This window comes from Penicillium vulpinum, assembly GCF_028829585.1.
Source record: "Penicillium vulpinum strain IBT 29486 chromosome Unknown utg000001l_segment0_segment0, whole genome shotgun sequence".
NCBI classification, from domain to species: Eukaryota; Fungi; Ascomycota; class Eurotiomycetes; order Eurotiales; family Aspergillaceae; genus Penicillium; species Penicillium vulpinum.
In genome coordinates this window covers 3,328,080-3,347,408 of record NW_026643241.1, presented here as the reverse complement: position 1 = coordinate 3,347,408, position 19,329 = coordinate 3,328,080, and the positions used below count along the sequence as shown (strand labels likewise).

General features: G+C 45.0%; 8 protein-coding genes across 8 annotated transcripts; 6 read left to right on the top strand and 2 right to left on the bottom strand.

Moving 5' to 3' along the window:
- Window positions 1-1,779: 1,779 nt before the first annotated feature.
- N7479_001210 (FAD-dependent oxidoreductase) lies at window positions 1,780-3,417 on the top strand (the record flags this gene model as incomplete). The annotated part of the gene is made up of 4 exons (XM_057248907.1): window positions 1,780-2,084; window positions 2,163-2,431; window positions 2,495-2,874; window positions 2,929-3,417. The coding sequence occupies 4 exons, from the start codon at window positions 1,780-1,782 to the stop codon at window positions 3,415-3,417; spliced, it is 1,443 nt and encodes a 480-aa protein (XP_057113339.1).
- A 267-nt stretch (window positions 3,418-3,684) lies between these two features.
- Window positions 3,685-5,078, bottom strand: N7479_001209 (GTPase domain-containing protein; the record flags this gene model as incomplete). The annotated part of the gene is made up of 2 exons (XM_057248906.1): window positions 3,685-4,814; window positions 4,886-5,078. 2 exons carry the CDS (start codon window positions 5,076-5,078, stop codon window positions 3,685-3,687), a joined length of 1,323 nt encoding a protein of 440 aa, XP_057113338.1.
- Window positions 5,079-6,067: 989 nt separating this feature from the next.
- On the top strand, window positions 6,068-7,402 carry N7479_001208 (uncharacterized protein; the record flags this gene model as incomplete). Its single annotated transcript, XM_057248905.1, has 1 exon — window positions 6,068-7,402. One exon carries the CDS (start codon window positions 6,068-6,070, stop codon window positions 7,400-7,402), a length of 1,335 nt encoding a protein of 444 aa, XP_057113337.1.
- Window positions 7,403-7,635: 233 nt separating this feature from the next.
- N7479_001207 (PAF acetylhydrolase family protein) lies at window positions 7,636-8,763 on the bottom strand (the record flags this gene model as incomplete). Its single annotated transcript, XM_057248904.1, has 1 exon — window positions 7,636-8,763. One exon carries the CDS (start codon window positions 8,761-8,763, stop codon window positions 7,636-7,638), a length of 1,128 nt encoding a protein of 375 aa, XP_057113336.1.
- An 877-nt stretch (window positions 8,764-9,640) lies between these two features.
- N7479_001206 (uncharacterized protein) lies at window positions 9,641-11,075 on the top strand (the record flags this gene model as incomplete). The annotated part of the gene is made up of 3 exons (XM_057248903.1): window positions 9,641-10,129; window positions 10,204-10,493; window positions 10,550-11,075. The coding sequence occupies 3 exons, from the start codon at window positions 9,641-9,643 to the stop codon at window positions 11,073-11,075; spliced, it is 1,305 nt and encodes a 434-aa protein (XP_057113335.1).
- Window positions 11,076-13,537: 2,462 nt separating this feature from the next.
- On the top strand, window positions 13,538-14,288 carry N7479_001205 (terpenoid synthase; the record flags this gene model as incomplete). The annotated part of the gene is made up of 4 exons (XM_057248902.1): window positions 13,538-13,704; window positions 13,772-13,895; window positions 13,931-13,967; window positions 14,038-14,288. The coding sequence occupies 4 exons, from the start codon at window positions 13,538-13,540 to the stop codon at window positions 14,286-14,288; spliced, it is 579 nt and encodes a 192-aa protein (XP_057113334.1).
- Window positions 14,289-14,321: 33 nt separating this feature from the next.
- N7479_001204 (terpene synthase family protein) lies at window positions 14,322-15,121 on the top strand (the record flags this gene model as incomplete). Its single annotated transcript, XM_057248901.1, has 5 exons — window positions 14,322-14,452; window positions 14,505-14,594; window positions 14,657-14,690; window positions 14,744-14,967; window positions 15,019-15,121. The coding sequence occupies 5 exons, from the start codon at window positions 14,322-14,324 to the stop codon at window positions 15,119-15,121; spliced, it is 582 nt and encodes a 193-aa protein (XP_057113333.1).
- A 1,014-nt stretch (window positions 15,122-16,135) lies between these two features.
- N7479_001203 (uncharacterized protein) lies at window positions 16,136-17,593 on the top strand (the record flags this gene model as incomplete). Its single annotated transcript, XM_057248900.1, has 2 exons — window positions 16,136-16,318; window positions 16,370-17,593. 2 exons carry the CDS (start codon window positions 16,136-16,138, stop codon window positions 17,591-17,593), a joined length of 1,407 nt encoding a protein of 468 aa, XP_057113332.1.
- Window positions 17,594-19,329: the final 1,736 nt, after the last annotated feature.

Genomic DNA, 19,329 nt, shown 5'->3' with positions numbered 1-19,329 from the left:
ATTTTTCATTTAAGATTCTAAAAATGGTGTACAAGAGTAGACTTTAATGTTGTGAATCAGAATTGTATGATATCCATCCTCTGTTGTAGGAAAATCTCTGGAAAAGCGGTAATGAACAGTACCTTCCAAGGTTAGTACCTGGGTGCTCAGCCCAATGCCCAGGTGCGCAGCCTACCATCTTCACCAAGTGTTAGACCGCACGGGTTGAATCCAAAGCCCAGTCCAATGCAAATATTTGAGTTTAGGCGCTTTCTGTAGGATATACATACAAAAGGTACATTGAAGTCTCCATGGTTTAAATATATATATTTTGACCACATGACTGTCTTTGGATCAAACACAGACAATGCTAAATTAATGTATAGGCTACGTGACATAAATATGGAGACCTTAGGTGGAGATAGAAGAAAGGCCTAGTCCATAGGGAGTACTCCGTAGAAGGGAAGACTTTTTGAAGTTTTGTAAGCTTATAACAGGGGTTCTTGATATTATTTTTTTTAGTACATTTAGATAACAAAAATATTTTAGAGATAACACTATGCTTTTGAAGTTGAGCAAGGAGATATGTTGATAGTAATTCATTTTCGTATAATTGAATGATTTCCAGATATATATGTTTGAAAGGGATACATGCTTATTTTTTTGAAGTACGGAGTTTGTATAATAGACAGGGTGCTAAAATTGAATATTTCCAACCCGTGCAAGTGCAACGGGAATTGCCCAGGTAGCTTGAGCTCAGGTAGCCCAGGTAAGCCCCCGGGACCGTGCGGATAGCTGAACAAAACAAACATTCTGGAATGTCACATGGCATAAGCCCTAGTCAAACTCCGTGCAGTTCCTCCCATGTTTTTCACTCAAATAACCACGAGAACGCAGGGCCAATGCAAGCATCGAGACCCTGTACATCGAGATCCAGTCCCCACAATTCAGCCGTTAAGCCGGTTTTCTTTCTTTTTTTTTTCCCTTTCATCAGATGTAAGGGGCAAGGGGCCGCGTTAATAGAGTGGGCTTACTCGTGATGCGCAAGTGAGTGCAGCGTGTCCTTGGCGCTGCATGTCAATCTCAGGCCATCTCAACATTTCGAAAATAATCAGGAAATCCACTGGCTCTACGGAGTATCCCTAGGTTGTATCCCTAGAAGCACGACCCAATGATTAAGATCGTGCGCAATTGGATTGTCCCTGACTTCGCAACTAAAAAAATAATACCGAATTAGTGGTGTATATTCCTCCTTGGATGAGGATATACTTTAGAAATCTTCATGGGATATCCTTGCAACTACGTAACCATCGTATTCCCAGCCCCAACCACATTCACCCGGTGGGTCTGTTTCACGATATGCACACAAAATTTCCACCTTTCGCACGCCGCAGGAATTCGGTATCTTTTGTATGCCATGCTCATAGAAAGGGTACAAAACGGTACATATGCATAACATTTGAATAATCTGAAATTGCTTCATTCTTCACACAGTTAGGGGAATATAAGTATATCTATATATTCAGAGTAAGGGAAGTCCATTTCACTTGATATATTCAACTCGAAGAGAAGTGCCAGGTTGTGATCAGAAGTTGCACAGACCTCGAGAACGCGGGGGTTGGGAAAACAAACGGTTATGCTTTATGCATTCCCCCTCACTTTCTCTTCAACGGTCCCCGGAATATGAACGAGGCATTTGTTTACATCTATATATATTCTTATTACTCCGTGCCCTCCAACTTCACGAAACGACATCTTCCACACTTCAGCCATCTTTCTTACTTCCATTCAATTCCACTCATGGCGTTCAATCAAGAAAAGACTCAGTTCAAGGTCCTCATAGCCGGGGGAAGTCTAGTGGGACTTGGCTTAGCCCTGGCTTTGGAGCGTGCCGGAATTGATTACGAGCTTTTTGAAAAGGGAGACTTTGCAACACAACTGGGGGCCTCTATTGGACTACATCCCCATACCATAAAGATCCTAGAGCAACTAGGAGTATGGAAGGATATTGAGAAACAAGTTGTACCTCTGCAGGGTCGAAACCATTATGACGGAAATGGACACTGCTTTGAGGAGTCCCATGTGCTGCTCCAAATCAATGAAATGTATGTCTACATGTGATATGTTATCTGTCTAATGATGACACGGGCCGAGAAAAGCAATTTGCTAATGACATTGTATAGGCTTCGACGTCCCATTATCTTCATAGAGCGGTGCAAAGCTTTGCAAGCTCTATATAACCATGTAAAAGACAAGTCGAAGCTGCACGCTCAAACTGCTATTGCTTCATATGAAGAAACCGAGCACGGTATCATCGTCACCACCGAAGATGGCGAGGAGCACCATGGCCATATTCTCATCGGCGCGGATGGAATCCACAGCAAAGTGAGGAAGCTGATGTCTGACGAAATAAGCGTGACCGATCAGGCTCTAGCTACACAAATAAACCAGGGTTTGTCCAGCCTTTCTGTGTTCTTAGCCTCAAAGCCCATCCCGCTGACTTTCTCGATTACAGCATTCAAAAGCGAGTACAACTGCATCTTTGCCGTTTCTCGTAACGATCCTAAGAACCAGTTCTTACCCGATGCGATGGTTCATAATGTGTACTACAATAACCACTCTGCAGTTGCAGCCACTGGTGTGCATGGCCTTGTGTTTTGGTTCCTTTTTGTCAAGGCTTCCAAATCGACGAGAACCCCCAACTGCCCACGATTCACAGACGAAGATGCACAGGCAACTATCCAGAAATATGGAAGCTCGCTAGTAGGGCCTGGATATACTGTGAATGACTTATGGGGCGCTCGGGTCAAAGCCACAATGGTACCACTGGAAGAAGGTGTTATCCCCAAGTGGACTCACAGCCGGGTGGTTTTGATGGGTGATGCTGTTCATAAGGTTCGTACCTCCTGTTACAATTCAAAAGAGTCTCTGACTAATTTAATTTTACAGGCTACAGTCAACCCTGGATTAGGTGGCAATTTGGCTTATGAAGGTATCGCTCGTTTGACCAACGGTCTCGTGCCTTTATTAAGACGGAACCCCATGCCATCCCTTGAGGAATTGACTGAGGTTTTCGATCAGTATGTTGCTGGTCAGAAGCCTCGGGCAGAAACAGTCGTTGATGTTTCCGGTCAAATTACGCGCTATGAAGCCCAAGATAGCTGGGTTCTCAAATTTGCAGCTCGCCACGTTGTGCCGTGGGTCAGCGACAGGCTCAAGGCCAAACTCTATGCCAGTTTCTCAAGAGCCGGCCCGTCTTTGGAATATCTCGCACCACCTAAGACCGAGGCAGATCTGGCTAAGCCTCCTAGAATGCCCAGCGTTGGAATTTGCCGAAAGCTGATGACATTCATGGGAATGAGCGGCACTGCTGCTATTTTCTGGCACATGCATAGCCAGAACCGTTTGCTCCCCACGTTCTCCGCATTTATGAGATGATGAAATTATTGTTTAGTTGTGCCCATGTTTGATGTTTTGCAAATGAGGCTGGTTAGAGAGAGCGCAGACAGCAGCGTCATGCGGGTCATTTGATACCTCTGTCTACGCTGTCCTTTTGTTTTGGTTTTGTTCAACTTGGAGTTATTTTGTATTACCAGGCAGGAGATCACTCTCCGCCATGCTCGGTCTGATGTATACCGATGTATAGACCAATGATTATGTTCCCGTTTCCAGTTTGAAATTACTCCGTGAAACCCTAATAACTGCTCAACCAACCACGTGTCTGGTGTCCAATAGGCCATTATGTCCCACTGTCGACAAGCCATCATAGTCGGATTCTGCGTCGGACGCTGCTACCTCTGGTGAGGGTGTGAAGTGCTTGGATTGTACGTGATTGCACAGTTCGTTCAGATCTGTAAACTCCTCAACGCAGAACAGGCATCCCTGGTACAAGGGTTCTGTTTTCTTCGGGCGCCTGTTCGTCAAATTTCCGATTTTTCGACTCAGGTCCTTGACTCGACCCTCCATCCGGTCGCGCTTGCCTCGAATTTCTTGTAGGTCCTTTTCATATTTCTTTTGCATTTCCTCCATCCGTTTTTGATGCTGTCGACTTTCTCTACGTAGCCGCGCCTCGAGTTGTTGGATTTTCTCTTCATGCATCCTCTCCATGCTAATCTTAAGATCCTGCATCTCCATATCCCTTCGCTTGAGTTCTTGGGCCTGTCTCTTTTGGTCCTGTCGGAGAATCTCGCGCATCTCCTGGTCCCTTTCCGCTTTAATCTCTTCCTCTCTCTCTTTCATTTCTTGTTTCATTTTCAGTCGCTCCTTTTTAAACTCGCTTTGCAGCTCCTGTCCTGCTGAAGTTTGATCCAAGTTTTTGTGTGAATCAACCATCTCGGTTTGAATGGCCAATTTCATCTCATCAGGCCGTTCGTCTGTGCTAACAGGGACAAACTTGGCTAATATAGAGAGCGCGGAATCAACATTATTCCAATGTCTCTTGACATTGGCACCCTTTTTCACAAAGAAGCCCCAGAATTTGTCGGTATTTTTTAATGTGAGCTCCCGGCTCTCGCCAACAGAGCTATCATCAAGCCTCTCCCAAAACGTGGTAAGGAAAACCACGTTTTTAACACCTTCATCACCACATAATTTTTTAAACATAGAAAGATTCCTATAAGCACATCCACCCATACGGTTGTCGGAGATACGGTGCAGATATAGAATGCCACTGAGGCAAACCTTTTGTTGGTATTGCCTCGTCAACCAGGTAGCTATTTCTTTAAGAATGTCCGTGTCGTTACGAGTCGTATCGTCGAAGCCAGGAGTGTCTACAAGGTAGACATTGGCATTGGGACCGAAGTGTTTGCATTTGTACACGAAAACTTCCTGTGTGCCTATATGCAATAATTAACACGGTCTAAACAAAAGGATAGCCTCCTCGGCATTAATGCAGATCAGGGCTTACAAGATTCAAGAGCACCTGGTTCACTTATGGCAACTCTCTCCTTTGTGCAATGCGAAATGAAGGTGCTTTTACCCGAGCCTGTCATCCCCATGATCGCGATATATATATCTGATTTCCTGGCTTTTGGCTGGCTCAGTGAATTCTCCCCGGGCGACTGGGAAGGTCGCTTCACGTTTTTAGATGTAGAGGACATCGCGTTCCGACGTCCTTGCGTTAAGGTTGATATTAAACCACGAGTTACACTAGTTCAAAATATGTGAAACGGGATATTACAGATTTTAGTTCCCGAGAAGTACATCTCAATATAAAGGTCTTGAAGGAGGGATATCAGCAGCTAACTTGATATGTCAGTAACTATAATTTTACAGGATGGAAGCAAGAAATTCAGGCCTTCCCCCCAATTTCACAGTCTTATGCATGATCGAGTCGCAGCTGACGTTGAAATTCACACGTCATTTAAGGCTAGTTTAGGTTTCCAATAATGATTGCAGTGTTCGTCCAACAGTTTAGAGTACAATAAATCTATTCATAATAATCCAGACGCATACAGCGGCTAGGCCTCACTCATGGCATTTATGAAGACCACCTATCCCTCAAATTTAGCTCAATTGGGGGTGTTATCTGCAGTCAATCTGTTCTAGACGCAGCCACCAAAGATCTGAACATACTCTACGAATCGCAAGTCTCCACCCCCTCGTTTTATAGGATTATATCGCAAGCTTCACTAGATTTTATTTGTCCCTCGTGGGTACCCTGATGAGACATCATGTGAGGGATGCTGATGCGCTGTCATTACCCCGCAGAGGCATAATTCAATTGGTTATAAATACCGAGGAAAAACAATATTTGCATTTGCATTTGCATTTGCTTGCTGGGATGCGGCTGAACGCATCACAGCCACGTTATCCCCAGGAAGTGATAATACAACACATCACCAAATTGACGCTATCCCCCAGGTATAGGTAGTCATTGCTGCATAAGGACTCATACTCCGTATATAATACCATCTTAGAAGTCCAATGTGGCCATATTTTCTCAGGGGGAAATTTCTTTTTTTGTTTTTGTTTTTTGGACGAAGTGCAGATTGGAAATATGACACAGCAAGTATTCGAGCTCTAATTTTATTTCTTATTGTTAACACCCAATAGCCGCCCAAAATCAACGGGTGTGGTGATATTGATAATGGGTATCACCGGGGTTGGGAAAAGTAGCTTCATATCAAAGGTTACCGGACATGATTCTGGCATTGGCCATGACTTGACTTCGTGTCAGTGCAAGCACAATCTGTCCACTTTGACCATGCTAATATGGAATGAAGATACAAGGGGTGTTGAGTTCTATAGTATGGAGGTCGAAGGCAGACTTGTCTATCTTGTAGACACACCTGGATTCAACGACACGTTTCGATCGGATCACGAGGTCCTTTTGGAGGTTGCATTCGTCCTATCTCAAATCTATCGAGAAGGCATGAAGCTAGCTGGAATTCTATATCTGCATCGTATCTCAGATAACAGAGTCACAGGATCGGCGTTGAAAAATTTGAACCTTCTAGAATGCATGTGCGGCTCAGATGCAGCGTCCCGAGTGTTTTTTGTCACGACAATGTGGCACTCGACACGCGAGGAGCATGATGAAGAGGTGCTTCGAGAATCGCGACTGGTGTCCACAAGAGAGTACTGGGGGCGGTTCTGTCGCTATGGAAGCCAAACAAAGCGATGGGCTGGCACTCAGTCCTCAGCCTTTTTGATGATAAAAGCATTAATTTCTCTAAGCGACGATAAGGGGTATGAACCACTGCTTATCCAGAGAGAGATCGTCGACGAAGGAAAGTCGCCTAAAAACACAACCGCTGGCCAAGATCTTGCAGCTCAGTATACAGCGGCCGAGAATAAACTATTAAGTGACCTACACTCTGTCCAACTGGAGGAGCCAGGCTCTCAATCCGAGATATCAAAGCTAAGAAAGGAGATTGAGGGCCTGAGACGTGCACAAAGGAATTTAAGCGTGTCAACTGGGAGCCTATTTGCCGAAAGAGAAGAGGTCTATGGGAAAGTCCTGTTGAGAATGCGTGATTACCAGCATACCCTCTCAATGCAGCTTAAAGAGGAAATGCGAAAATACCGGCAACTACAGGATAAGATAAAGAGCAGTCAGTATGCTGCAGAGGAAGGGCACGGTCACTTGAAAAAAAATCACGCTAAGTTTCATTGCAGCGATGAAGAGCCAGATATGTCAGAAAATGCGCTAAGACTAAGAAAGAGAGACGTGGCAAAGCGGAACCTCGTTTCATTTCTGGGGCTTTTGGCTGGAGTAGGCATGACTGCTGCTGGCACTGCGACAGGAATCATTCCATTGGTGGGCGCAGGTGTGGGATTTGCTGTCACCAGTGCCAGTGGAATGAATTTATCGCGAAAAATTCGAGGAACTCGGGGCGAAGGGCCGTATGGGAATGATGCTCTTGCGTCGAACTCCTTCACAGCAGCGTCCGGTGGAGCGACTATTTCAAACCTAGATTAGGATCATAATGAACTGATAATTATGTTGTAACTCTAGCCAAACCTGAAGTGTGTTGAATAGTTTTGGGCAGAAGGTGGGAAACCGCACATGTGTGTCCATATGGGAATATGTAGGAGCATTCTGATTTCTGTGTCATGTAACCTAGTCTCCCAATTTTCTTTCCACTTTCTTGCAGTAAAGCTATTCATATTTGAAAGTTGTCACATATCCTATCCATTGATGGAAGTTTTCCCTCATTCACTGTGCGCGAAGACCGATACCTCAGAATACTTTGAAATAGCCTCATTAATCGGAGAGTCTGATGTTTGACGAAGGCCAAACCCCAAAAAGGCGACGAGGGTTCGGTGAATAATTTCAAATCCCTTGAACCCATCCAAAGTCCCAACCATCATTTGAATGGCCGGAACCCTTTCGACAGGCAGGGCCAGGAGCTTCAACAGATACGACAGGTCGGAAAATGTGTAATGTTGAGCATTAGCCATTTCTAGTTCCAATTTCCACCCCCGGAGATTTGACCAGGTCTCTTTCCACGTTGGGTCTGTCGTCTGGGTTTTGCTTTCGTGTCCGAACAGGAGGAATGGTCCCTTTAGCCCCTTTTGGACTACCGGCCCAAACATCGACCCGTCTAGGTTCGCTCCGGCGATAATCCGACTATCTAAAAGCATAGCTGCGGCGGTGGCCGCACCACCAACCGAGTGACCATACATCGCGACTTCCTGAGTTCTCAAACCCGCAGCTTCCGTTCCAGGGAGTAGGGCTGTGACACCAGCCTTTCTGCTCAGCTGATCCAGCACGAAGCTCACATCGCGCGCTCGGGTGGTGACATCTAGTGGAACCTGGTCGTCAGTGATATTTTCGGCAGTCACAACACTTCCGTCCGGGAACTCGAGGAACTCGGTATCATAGGGGTGGTCAATAGACACCACTATGTACCCGACACTGGCCACGGCCTGTGCAATGACATTATAGAACAGTCGTGTCGTGCCGAGGGCAGGGGAGAAGATCACCACTGGGAAGTGGAGGTGATGTCCCTTTGGAGGCTCTGGGCATGCCTGGAAGGAGAGGGATTGAAGGGACCCGTTGGGCAATCCGTATGCGCTGTACAGGTTGGAGTAGTACTTGGCCGTTGCAGGCGGCAGGTAGTCGATCGTCTCGAGGTCGACGTTGCAGTTGGTGGGCGCGAATACCGAAGTCATCACTGAACGTGGTCCGTGGTGGGGATCAAATGGATCGACTCTGGTCTTTTCAATCATTTTTGCCGTGTTGTAAAATACGTCATATTGTCCGGGTGGGCTAGGGATCACCACCGCAGAGACGGACATAGCCACAATAGGCAGGAGACGAAGAGTGTAAAACATCATCGATCGCTAGAAAAGGCACTCCTGGATAAAATTAGAGTAAGAACGAAACTTTCGAAATCCTGTTGACGAAGACGATGAGATATTGACCAGATACTCAAAGGGTCGCCTACCCTTTATACATCTGGGAGGGAAGAGGCGGAGTGGTAGCCTAGAATTGCCCTGTATACCTAGGTATCAAAGCACGCGTTGCGATTCAAAAATAGAAATTTCTTCCTGACAAAGTATGTTACTGGATTGGAAGTGACAGAGCGTCAGTTGATCAGATCCAAGTCTGTTGCCAAGGACTATCCAGAATTGTTGAAGTAATATGGATGCCTGTATCGCGATATTACATTGTGATCGGGTTAGCAATCGCCTGATTCGCAGCCCTCTGTCAGAGGTCTCGCTCAAATATATCCATTCTCATCGGGCAATAATCAAATAACTAATGTTCAAATATGGTTGTTGAAAGGGGTTTACGTTGATTGGAAAACATTGCATAATGTGGGTCCTTATCTCGCGGGACCCTTTCCTAATTAGGCTAGTGGAATCTATCCCGCGAGATTACTTCCCAACTTGGTTAGCGCCATCAGCTACGTTGCCGCCTGGTGTCAGACTAGGTCTCGCTCGAATATAACCATTTCCATCGTAGTGCTCAGGGGGACACGCGTAATTCGTGTGTGTTAGCAGATTCCTCAAAATTATGCCATCACCAACGACCTTGCAACGGAGAATGCTCGGCCCACTGGACAAGCGAAGGCGGGTGACGCGCTGCCTCGGCTGCGCGAAACGACGCATCAAGGTCTGGGATGTTAAACTCCAATTACATGAGATCAGTGCAACTAAATATCAGTAGTGTGAAGGGGGATTTCCATGTTCTCAATGCATCCGTCAAGACATGATATGCGTTGCCCAGCAGCAGTCGGGACATGGTATGGCTGTGTTTGTCAATAAAACAAAGCAAGATGATTTTGATGGAGGCCACCGAAGTGCTGATCGGAATGGCGTGACTATTACAAATAGACACAGCTCTGGGATCCACCCGCTCGATTTTATCGGGAAGGACAAGGGTTCCCGCCTTCTTGATTATTTTGTCTCTTTTATTCAGCGGAACATGTTCACGATCAGCTTCTCATCAATAGTTCCGGATTTGCTTCCCTTAATTTCAACTTCTCCGATCCTCTACCATGCAGTGATAGCGGTTGGTGCATTGGATGCAAATAGACACACTGGTGGACGCGGAGTACAGGGAGAGAACTCGCCTTATGTGGATGCCATGAGCTCCTATCACATGTCAATTGGTATTTTGCGTTCATGTGTGGGGAACAAAAATGTGATGCAAAGAGAGGACGTTCTCTGGGCTACTTTCTTCCTAGGGCTGTTTGAGGTATGGTTCTATCACAAAGAGTGTGCCCTATCGAATGCAGCAAATTCGGGTTTGACTGACATCTATACACCTAGCTGCTCTCCGACGATTCGGGTGAAGGCTGGGTCAAGCATATGCTGTATGGAACATCGAAAATGCTCCAGCTTGCGGGACCAAGCGATTGCATGTCACCCGTCCGAAGAATGTTCTACGACCTATTTCGTACCCTCGAAGCCAGCCGAGCCTTACTCTATGATGACGAAACAATTCTTTCTCAGGAATGCTGGGATCGACTCCAAACAACCCTATCAAGCAAGGCCACTCGGTGGGAGCCCATGGATGAGATTATAACTCTGATGATTCAGACATCCGCCTTCAGCCGAAGGTAAGTGGGCACTCACAACTGAGCAAATTGTTCTGTTTTAATAATTCAAACGACAGAGCCGGTGCAATAATTGATATGATTCCTGAAACAGAACGGTTCACGGATCCATCAGTTGCTCTGCTTGCGGCTGATGGACTCAATGCCCAAGAAAATATCTATAACTGGCACACGAAAACGCTGCTGCAGCTGGTCCAGGATGGCCCTAATGAATATTTGAACTTAGCTTTGCTGTATTATCACGCTCTGCTAATCTTTCTCTCCGGCAATTATGACTATTTTCCCTACTGGGACAATATACCGGCCCCAGTCTTATCCTCTGGTGAAGTTTCTGAACACTTGAATACAATCTTGTATCTCTCGGGGGAGGTGTTGCGCTACTCTAAAATCCCGGGAGTGATGCTGCTTTTCCCAGTAACCGTTGCAGGAGCTCGAGCCCGGACGGTTGAGCAACAATCCGAATTACTGAATCTGCTTGACCTGGTCGTGTGTAGGGGTTTTGTGGTCGCAAATAAGATACGGGATGGTTTGCTGGAACGGTGGGCCAAGAGGGACAAGAAAGAGACAATGCATCTTGCCATATGAAATAATTCGCCTCAATCTGATACTAAACGAACAGCAAGGTCCTCGCCAGCGAAAATATACAGCGGTCAGTGTTCAAAACCTGAAACTGCTACCTTGATGCTGCGATTTGGCATGATAGAAACATATAAGCACCTGGGTTGCTATTACAAAGGCCTTACTAGGAAGTTCTGCCACCCTCGGGCAGGCAAAATGAAGCTTCATCTACAGAATTGCTGTTGAGATATTTCGAGATTGATAAGACGCACTGCAAGCTTGCTACTAATGACAAAAGTTTATCTCAGATTGTCAAAGCAACTTCAGGGAAAGTTGAGAGTCCAAGCTATTGGACAATGCAGGGTTTTTGAATTTGTCCTCTGCCACTTTACCTTCTTTGCAACATCTTGAGTTGGCAAGGCGTTCTTGATTTAGGGGGCTTGACCAACAAGATGGAAAACTGCTTCATGTATAGCTCAGATACAAGAGCCAAATCTTGAAACGTGCAAGAACGATGGCAACTCAGGGCTCACGGGTTTGTGTTTTCCATATATATTGTGCTGGGAGCTTGTTTTTTGTCCAACCTTGGGACATTATGTTTAGTCATCTAAATTTGAATAAGAAATAACAGTGCAATCTTTTGAAATAAGCTGCACAGGGCTATTTAATCGCTTACAGTATTTCTATGTCGTAGAAGCGGTGCTATTCGAGGACCTTACAATTCACTGTTATTTGCCAAAAGGCCGTACTGTATAGCCTACTTCTAGGCTAACTAAACCACATACGACCATAGGGTGTGGAAAACAGGGCTTCCCGTCCGCTCAGCCGTACTTAAGCCACACGCCGGTGAGTTAGTAGTTGGGTGGGTGACCACCAGCGAATCCTCACTGTTGTATGTTTTTATTTTTTTTTGATATTTTTGTACTTTGAGTCTAGTCTTGCATACATTCGCGCTAGCGTTGGCGAAAGTCAAAAGAAAAATATGGGAATAGTTTCTTTCCATAGGCCACCATGGAGTACGGTGTAGAAGTTTACTGGCAACCCTTGGATTGTAGCACGACATATAGAGCATAGGCTCTAGCACCTGTCACACCAGCTACCGTCATCGAGTATTATTTCTAATAACAGGAATATAACATCATCATTCAGGATTTGCCTTATATTGCTGGGCACAGGCTCGCCGCAAGGAGTATATAAACTCTTGGCATGTAAATCCAAGCACGCTCCTGAAGAAAACAACAGTGACGTTGACATATAGGAGATGGTAGTGCCTTCGAAGCCTGCACATGAAATTCATGCTCTTTGCGTACAAAGTCCACACCTCGTTCGATGATGAAAGAAGAATTGAAAGTGCTATTGGTTTGACGAATTCAGGGTTCCGGTATATGAGAGACAGGGCTTGGGGACTTTCTTTGATCGAGATCAAACTGCTGGAATGAATTACTAGACTCGTTGAAAAATGGGATTTTAGGAGGTTACGCCAGAGCCATGGTCCTGAATTTACAGTCAAAACAACAAACGATACTAGACTGGAAATGAGAGTCGTTACTACAATTGATGCAAAAGAAATAATTGGAAGGTGGCAATTTAAGAAGAGGCGTTTCTAGGCAAATTTGATTAATGACACCGAGCACACCTTTGTTATTGGATAATTGTGATAGATAATCACTATCTGGATCTGTAATGAGCGTTGTGCAAGGATGATAAACAGAGCGACAAGAAACAGGGAGCGAACTGTAGAGTAGCCCGGTATATATGATGACGAAAGGCATATGTTTTGAGAGACATGTCTTCTAATATACCGGAGTGGGAATAACGCTTGATGCAGAGAAGGCCTTAGGGCCCAAATCCAAGCTAGCCAAGTGCGAAGGGGGCAACAGAGGGGTATCATGTTCCGACATCTTGAAGAATTGCTCGATCTAGATCACAAAAGCACAATCTCCTTGCCACATTAAGCCAGTGCAAAGAGAGCAGGGACATATATGCAGGCTCTCCTCTAGGCTCAAGAGTTGGTTGGGGCCGACAATGTTTTCTATTTGTGTTTGTGAAGAATCCGTACTAATGCAATTGGATGCCGCTGGCCGACATAATTGCAATACATTCGTCTAGTATTCCCTATCTCTTCACATCACTATGCATGATATTGTGTTACTTCATGCCTCTAATCCATTGGAGAATAGTATAAAATCCAGAGCGGTTGAGGTTTCCGATGAACTTGTAGAGCAGATCATTGCCACTTCGAGCGAGGATCTTTGTGATGATATTGGTGAACCATAATTAAGCTGCAGTAGAAGCAAGCAAGTCCGCATTCCCTGTACTGCAAAACAGGATTAGTGGGAAGCAACGTCAAATGATAAAGTAGCGGTGACAAGACAGAAGCAGTGAAAATGTGGTCGAACTATAAAAATGGGTAATATGCAACGCCTTGATTGACATCTCAGTTCTTTTATTTTTTGCTCTTCCATTATCGAAAATAAATCAAAGCAAGAATGACCGATTCGATTGATCCAACGACTTACACCGCCCTTGGAAAATCAATCTTGGGGCAGAAGGTCACTATTCCGAGTATCTACAACACCTTTCCCAATTGGAACCCTCGACAGCATCCAGATCACGGAAGAGCACGGGAGGAGGCCCTGAATCCGTGGATTCAAAGGTTAGTTTTAATGGTTACTTTGCGTCGCCAATTGAGGCTCCACATGAAGCCCGCTGAAAAATTCAAGATGGGTGATTGACCAACGCACTGCTCGAACGCTGGAAACGGCCGACTTTGGGAGTTTTGCCGCAGTCTGGTGTCAAGATGCCCCGTTCGATATACTTTGTACAGCGGTGAAGTATTTTGCCTGGGTATGTATTTCTTCAACTATTGCCACACATTATAGCTGACCATCATATGTCAGTATTTTGTATACGACGATTGTATGTCTTTCCAGCTTTTTGTTTTTTGTTTTTCCTGATCGACTGACGAGGGGAATTATGTGCTACTCAGTATTTGATTGTGGAGCTTTGAAACATGATGAAATCCTTGCTACCAAATACAAAGCAGCAAGCCACCATTATTTCAAATGTTCTCTACTTGGTGAGGGTGAGAAACCTGATCTAACTTGTTTCGATATCGATCTCCGGAATGGTCTTCAGTGCTGGGACGAGATCGGAGAGCATATTCGTGAAGTTTGTTCTAAATGTGAGGTTTTATTCAATGCCGCGATGAATTGCTGTTTCTACGATAGTGCTGACTGAAACGAAGCGACTCGCGAAGTTTTGTATGACGAGATGTCACGATATATCGGAAGCCTCAACAATGTGGACATTAATTTCGCAGTCCATGAAATCCCCACAGTCGAGGAATACTGGGACCGACGTGAGGCTACCGCTGGAGCCCATTGTGTGATCGCCACACTTCCGTATGTCCCCCATTAAAATACGTTTTGTGAGCAATAACTGATTTTTGTTGAGATTTATATACGGAGTGGATGTTGATAGAGCAGATTTCCAAGATCGGTCTATGCGAGACTTGTGGAGACATACCTCTCATTTTGTTCACATGTTAGTCATTTAACATGGTTCTCAGTGTTCCATTATATGAAAATTTCTGACAGAATATCCAGAACCAACGACATGCTTTCGTTCCGGAAAGAGATAGTACGTACCTATCCCATTTACTAGAATGAATTGTGGGTTAAAAAGAATCACAGAACGACGGTCAGATTGAAAACCTGATTACTGTGTTGATGCTGAACGATCAAATTGACTGCAGTACGGCAATGACTCGATGCTATCAGCTACTTCACAATGAAGCAACAAGCTTTCGTGATGCGGGAGCATACCTCGTTCAAAAACACCAAGGAAGATCCAGACTCATCTCAGATATCTTTATAAAAGGATGTCTGAATGTTGCAATGGGCCTTGCTCACTGGAGGTTGGGTTGAAATCTGAAATGTCTCTAAAATCCGACTGACAAATGTGCTAGTTATCTTGGCGATCGATATTTCAAAGCCTGGGAACGGGATGAAAACAATGTGATAAGCTTCACTGTCACACCTCGCAAATTTCAGGAACAAAGAGTTGCCTAGCTTGAATTTTCGGAGACATCAATGGAGACAGCCATTCTTTCTCGATCTTCACGGGAGCATGCATTACTCACCGCTGTTCAGTTCAGTCCCTTGATCATGTTGACCATCGCTGCTATGGCACCACGGCTGGAGAACTTATTCTTCCCGCGGGCGACATGACCGCCTCAATGAACAACTCTTAGCTAGAAGTGGCAATGCATCTGCAATTTTAGTATGGCATATATTCAACATCACTTTCTTCATTGTGTGTTAGATCTTTTATTTGTATCAAGTCAGAGTATCAGACACAAAAAGAAATTTAGGTAATTGACCATTTCTATCTAATAGCCGTCTTGAAAACATAGAATCAATTTACTGGAATACAAGACACTTGGTAGGGTTTGGTTGGTACTGTTGTAGATCCTGCCAAAATTGGCCAGCGGTTCCTCACGAGTGTTATAATCAAGGGCAGGTGTATTACTATTTTAGCTACTTAAAGCGAATAACGGAGCCATTGTTCAATTTTCTGAAGCTAGTTTTGAGCACGACAGTCCTAAGCGCCAATTAGGACATGGCTAAGTACTAAATCCTGCCATGTCAGAGCCTGCAAGGCTCAGGCGAGCAAGACTCACAGTATTATTACGACCGCTATATGCCCTGCGATATTTATTCCATGTCATTGAATATTCGCCCGTTGATACAACACAGAGTGCCATTGCCAGATCAGAGTGGCAAATCTAAGCGTATTCCTGTTTATGTATGCAAATGGACCACTTTGGCCGACATCATTATTGTTGGATCTGCAAATAAACCAGGCATCCATGTGGTACAAAGATCAATACCGCACAGCACTCGCAACCCTTCTACAGATAGAATAAATCAGGTTTATCACGTCTAGATACTCATGGTATTGGACAAGGCCAATCAGGATTTAGGGCTAGTCATCTCGGTTAAAAATAAGGGATAAATACAAGCAGCTCGAAAGAACCAAAACTGGCTTCGTTCATATTCCCCCGTTCAATATACAGACCAAAAATGGCAACAGTGGATTTGGACTCTCCGACATACACTTGCAGAAGTGCTAACTCTTTGACAAACTACAGTACCATTTATGTGGGGTTGGTTGTTGATTGTGTGCTTGATCCAGGTATCTTGGGCGATAAAGCTGCCGAGTTGGTTGCGGCATGGCCAATTCTTGGTGGCACGTTGCTGAAGAGCGTAGGTGGATTACTTTTTCCTTTCTATCGTACTTTGCTGATTTCTCTTTAGACAAAACCATGGTCATTCACTTGTGGCTCCACTGTCGATTTTGCAAGTAGAACCATTGAACAAGTATCAAGTTGCTATCTTCCACTCAATTGGGAGCCTAAGGATCAACCGACAATCCTGGAAGGTCAGCAGCCGTCCGAAATAGATGAGAAATTTATATTCGATGTCGGTTTCAACGACACTAATTTCAGCCTTCGAGTAACTCTTCTTTCGGATGCTACCTTTCTCTGTTTTGGAATAGCACATCATATCTGCGATGGCACGGATTGTTTTGAGGTGGTTCGCGCATTCTGTGACCTACTATCGAAGAAATCGATCCCTCGCTTTGCTCTTCCACCTGATGCAGAAGGTACACGTTTGTCGGATAAAATGATTGCTAAGACTGAATGGACCAAAGAAAAGCGTGATATGTATTACAACACTCACGCGGAAAATTTGGACAATGGGATTTTCAAGTTTGGAAGACTTCTCTGGCGTGTGCTATCAGCAACATTTGCTGAAAATCTCGGGTTTGCCGAGAAGCTCAGTACCAAGTTTATTCATGTCCCAGGTGCTTGGGTGGACGAATTACGGGCCAAATCGCAGGAAGAGTTGAACCGAAGTCTTTTGGATATCAACCTCACACGGAATGATGTTCTCGCTGCATGGTACTTGAAGACCATTTATTCCCCTCAGCCTTCGTCTCAGGACTCGGTGGATTATTACGGACCCATCAATTATCGGCGTTTCATCAAACCTGCTGAGACTGGCACCTACTACATTCACAATAGCGTCGGTGTGCTTCGCTGCAAATTCTCTGTTGAACAGTTGCGAAGAGAGCCCATCGCCAACATCGCAAGAGACATACGCCTCAAGACGTTGCAATACACCTCTCCTGCTTCTATTGAACAATATCTCCGGTTTTCCGAAGATCACGCATCCGCACCTCTTGCATTGAATGCTCGCCGCGGTGGAAACCTCGCTGTGGTCTTGCTTTCCCAGTGGACATCGTTCAATTACACTGGTCTGGATTTCTCTGGTGCTAGTCTCGATAGACAGATTGCACCTGTCGTAAGCTTTGTCAATCCAGCAGTTACAATTCCATTCAACCTTACAATTGGACCAATGGTCCTCATCGAAAAAAATGGATCAGGGGGCTACTGGATTCGGGCTTCGAACACTTCGTCTGGTTGGAAAGCATTTAGCCATTTCAGCAGGATGCAGAATCTTTTCCCGGCGGAATGAATATTTTTTTAACAGCCAAAAATCAGCTTCGCAAATGACTAGTGTTGAATCTTCATCTCATAAGACACTTGTTGCCTGGTAAACCGAGCCTTAGTTTAGATGACTTTGTTGGAATTTTCTGGTTTGAATGGACATTTCTTTTTTCTTCCTCTCTCTCGTGCTTGTAGCCTCAACAACTAGTATAGAGCTCCTTCTCTTTTTTTTCTGTAAAATCCATGGGAGAAAGATTTGTTACGTTCTAACATTGATCTTTGGGAATACTTACAAGAAGAATGATACGAAAGACTCATCCTAGACTGTTGCTTGGGGGTTAAGGGCTCGTTGAAATTTGCCGCGCTGAGAAAAGACAAGAAACAAAAACATGCAACACTGATGATACTCTGTTCACTCGCCGTCTTACAAGGGCTATGTGAGCGAGCAGGAGGACAGCCAAGGGGTAACGCCACCCGCAAACGCTGTGCAAACTCTCTCCTCCAGTGATCATGACTCATGTACTCACAATAGAAAGCCCAGATGATGACATGCGGTAAGAGTTCAGCGAGTGAATTGACAGTGGATAGTTATAGAAATGGCCTCCTTCACAGTTTCAGGCAAAGGGATGGAATAGAACAACCCTAGGACAGTGTGGCGGAAGAAGAACAATAGCACCCGTTACAAGTGCAGTGCAAGGTCAACTGTAATCCCTTGATCCAAGCACGCACGTGAGCGGCAGCTTTTGGGTTGCATAGTTGGGCAAAAGGCGGGCAAAAGGTAGGGTCTCAGTGATATGAGGGAGCCATGCAGGACAGATAGCAAGGGGAAAGGGTACCTCGTTTTGCCGGTTTTTCTAGGTGCTTATAGTTTTCTCCCTTTCTATATTTCAGGTTGAATGATTATTAAATCCACATTTCCACTTTCATAAAGCGGTCGTCTAAAGGGCCGGCAACCGCTTTTCAGCTGTTGGCATGCCTGAGGGCAACCCCGTATAGCACCATATAATCAGAGCAAGCTACATGGGGCCAATAAATAGACCAGCACCACCGAATATATCGGTCTTTGTTCTTGTTGATGAATCTTTTAAATTGCCTGCGGCTTTTTTGTTTGAGTTGAGGGAAGTTTAGACTCAATTTTTCTTAACCAAAGGATAGGCAATCTAAATCTCAAAACTCGGTGGACTTCGGCCTGTGGTAATTTATCTTGCCTAACGTTAACCACCCTAGCTGCACTGCACGTTTGGCAGGTCCTTTTTTTTTTGGCTGTAGTAGGTGTTAGGCCGCACAATTTGAACCCCAAGGTTATGACGGTTGGGGCAAGAAGGATATGAATGAGAACGAAGATGAGAGTACGAGGGAATTAACGTAAAATCGGGATTGGCAGCCATACACCGAAATTTGAAGTGATTGACAGAGGAATTGCCCTGCTTGCCGAGACAAAACCAAGGTTTATCACCCGAAACACGATTTCATGAGCCAGAACACACCAGAGATATGTATCTTTCGCGGAGAAGATCTATTCGTCTCCGAATACAATCAGGTACATCCGTTACTACGGTTACTCAAACAAACACCACCTTGGGAAGAACTACCGTGGCCCTGGTAAGAGACGCTAGATTGGTGCTGTGCATGGACCTCGCTATTGCAGGAATTCTATGTAGTAGAGAAGAAACACAACCGAACATGCATCTGCCTATCCTCAGGTTACTGAGTATCCTGCACGTGTATGAAGAAATGTGTCTGTCTGTAAAGCTAGGTGTGTGC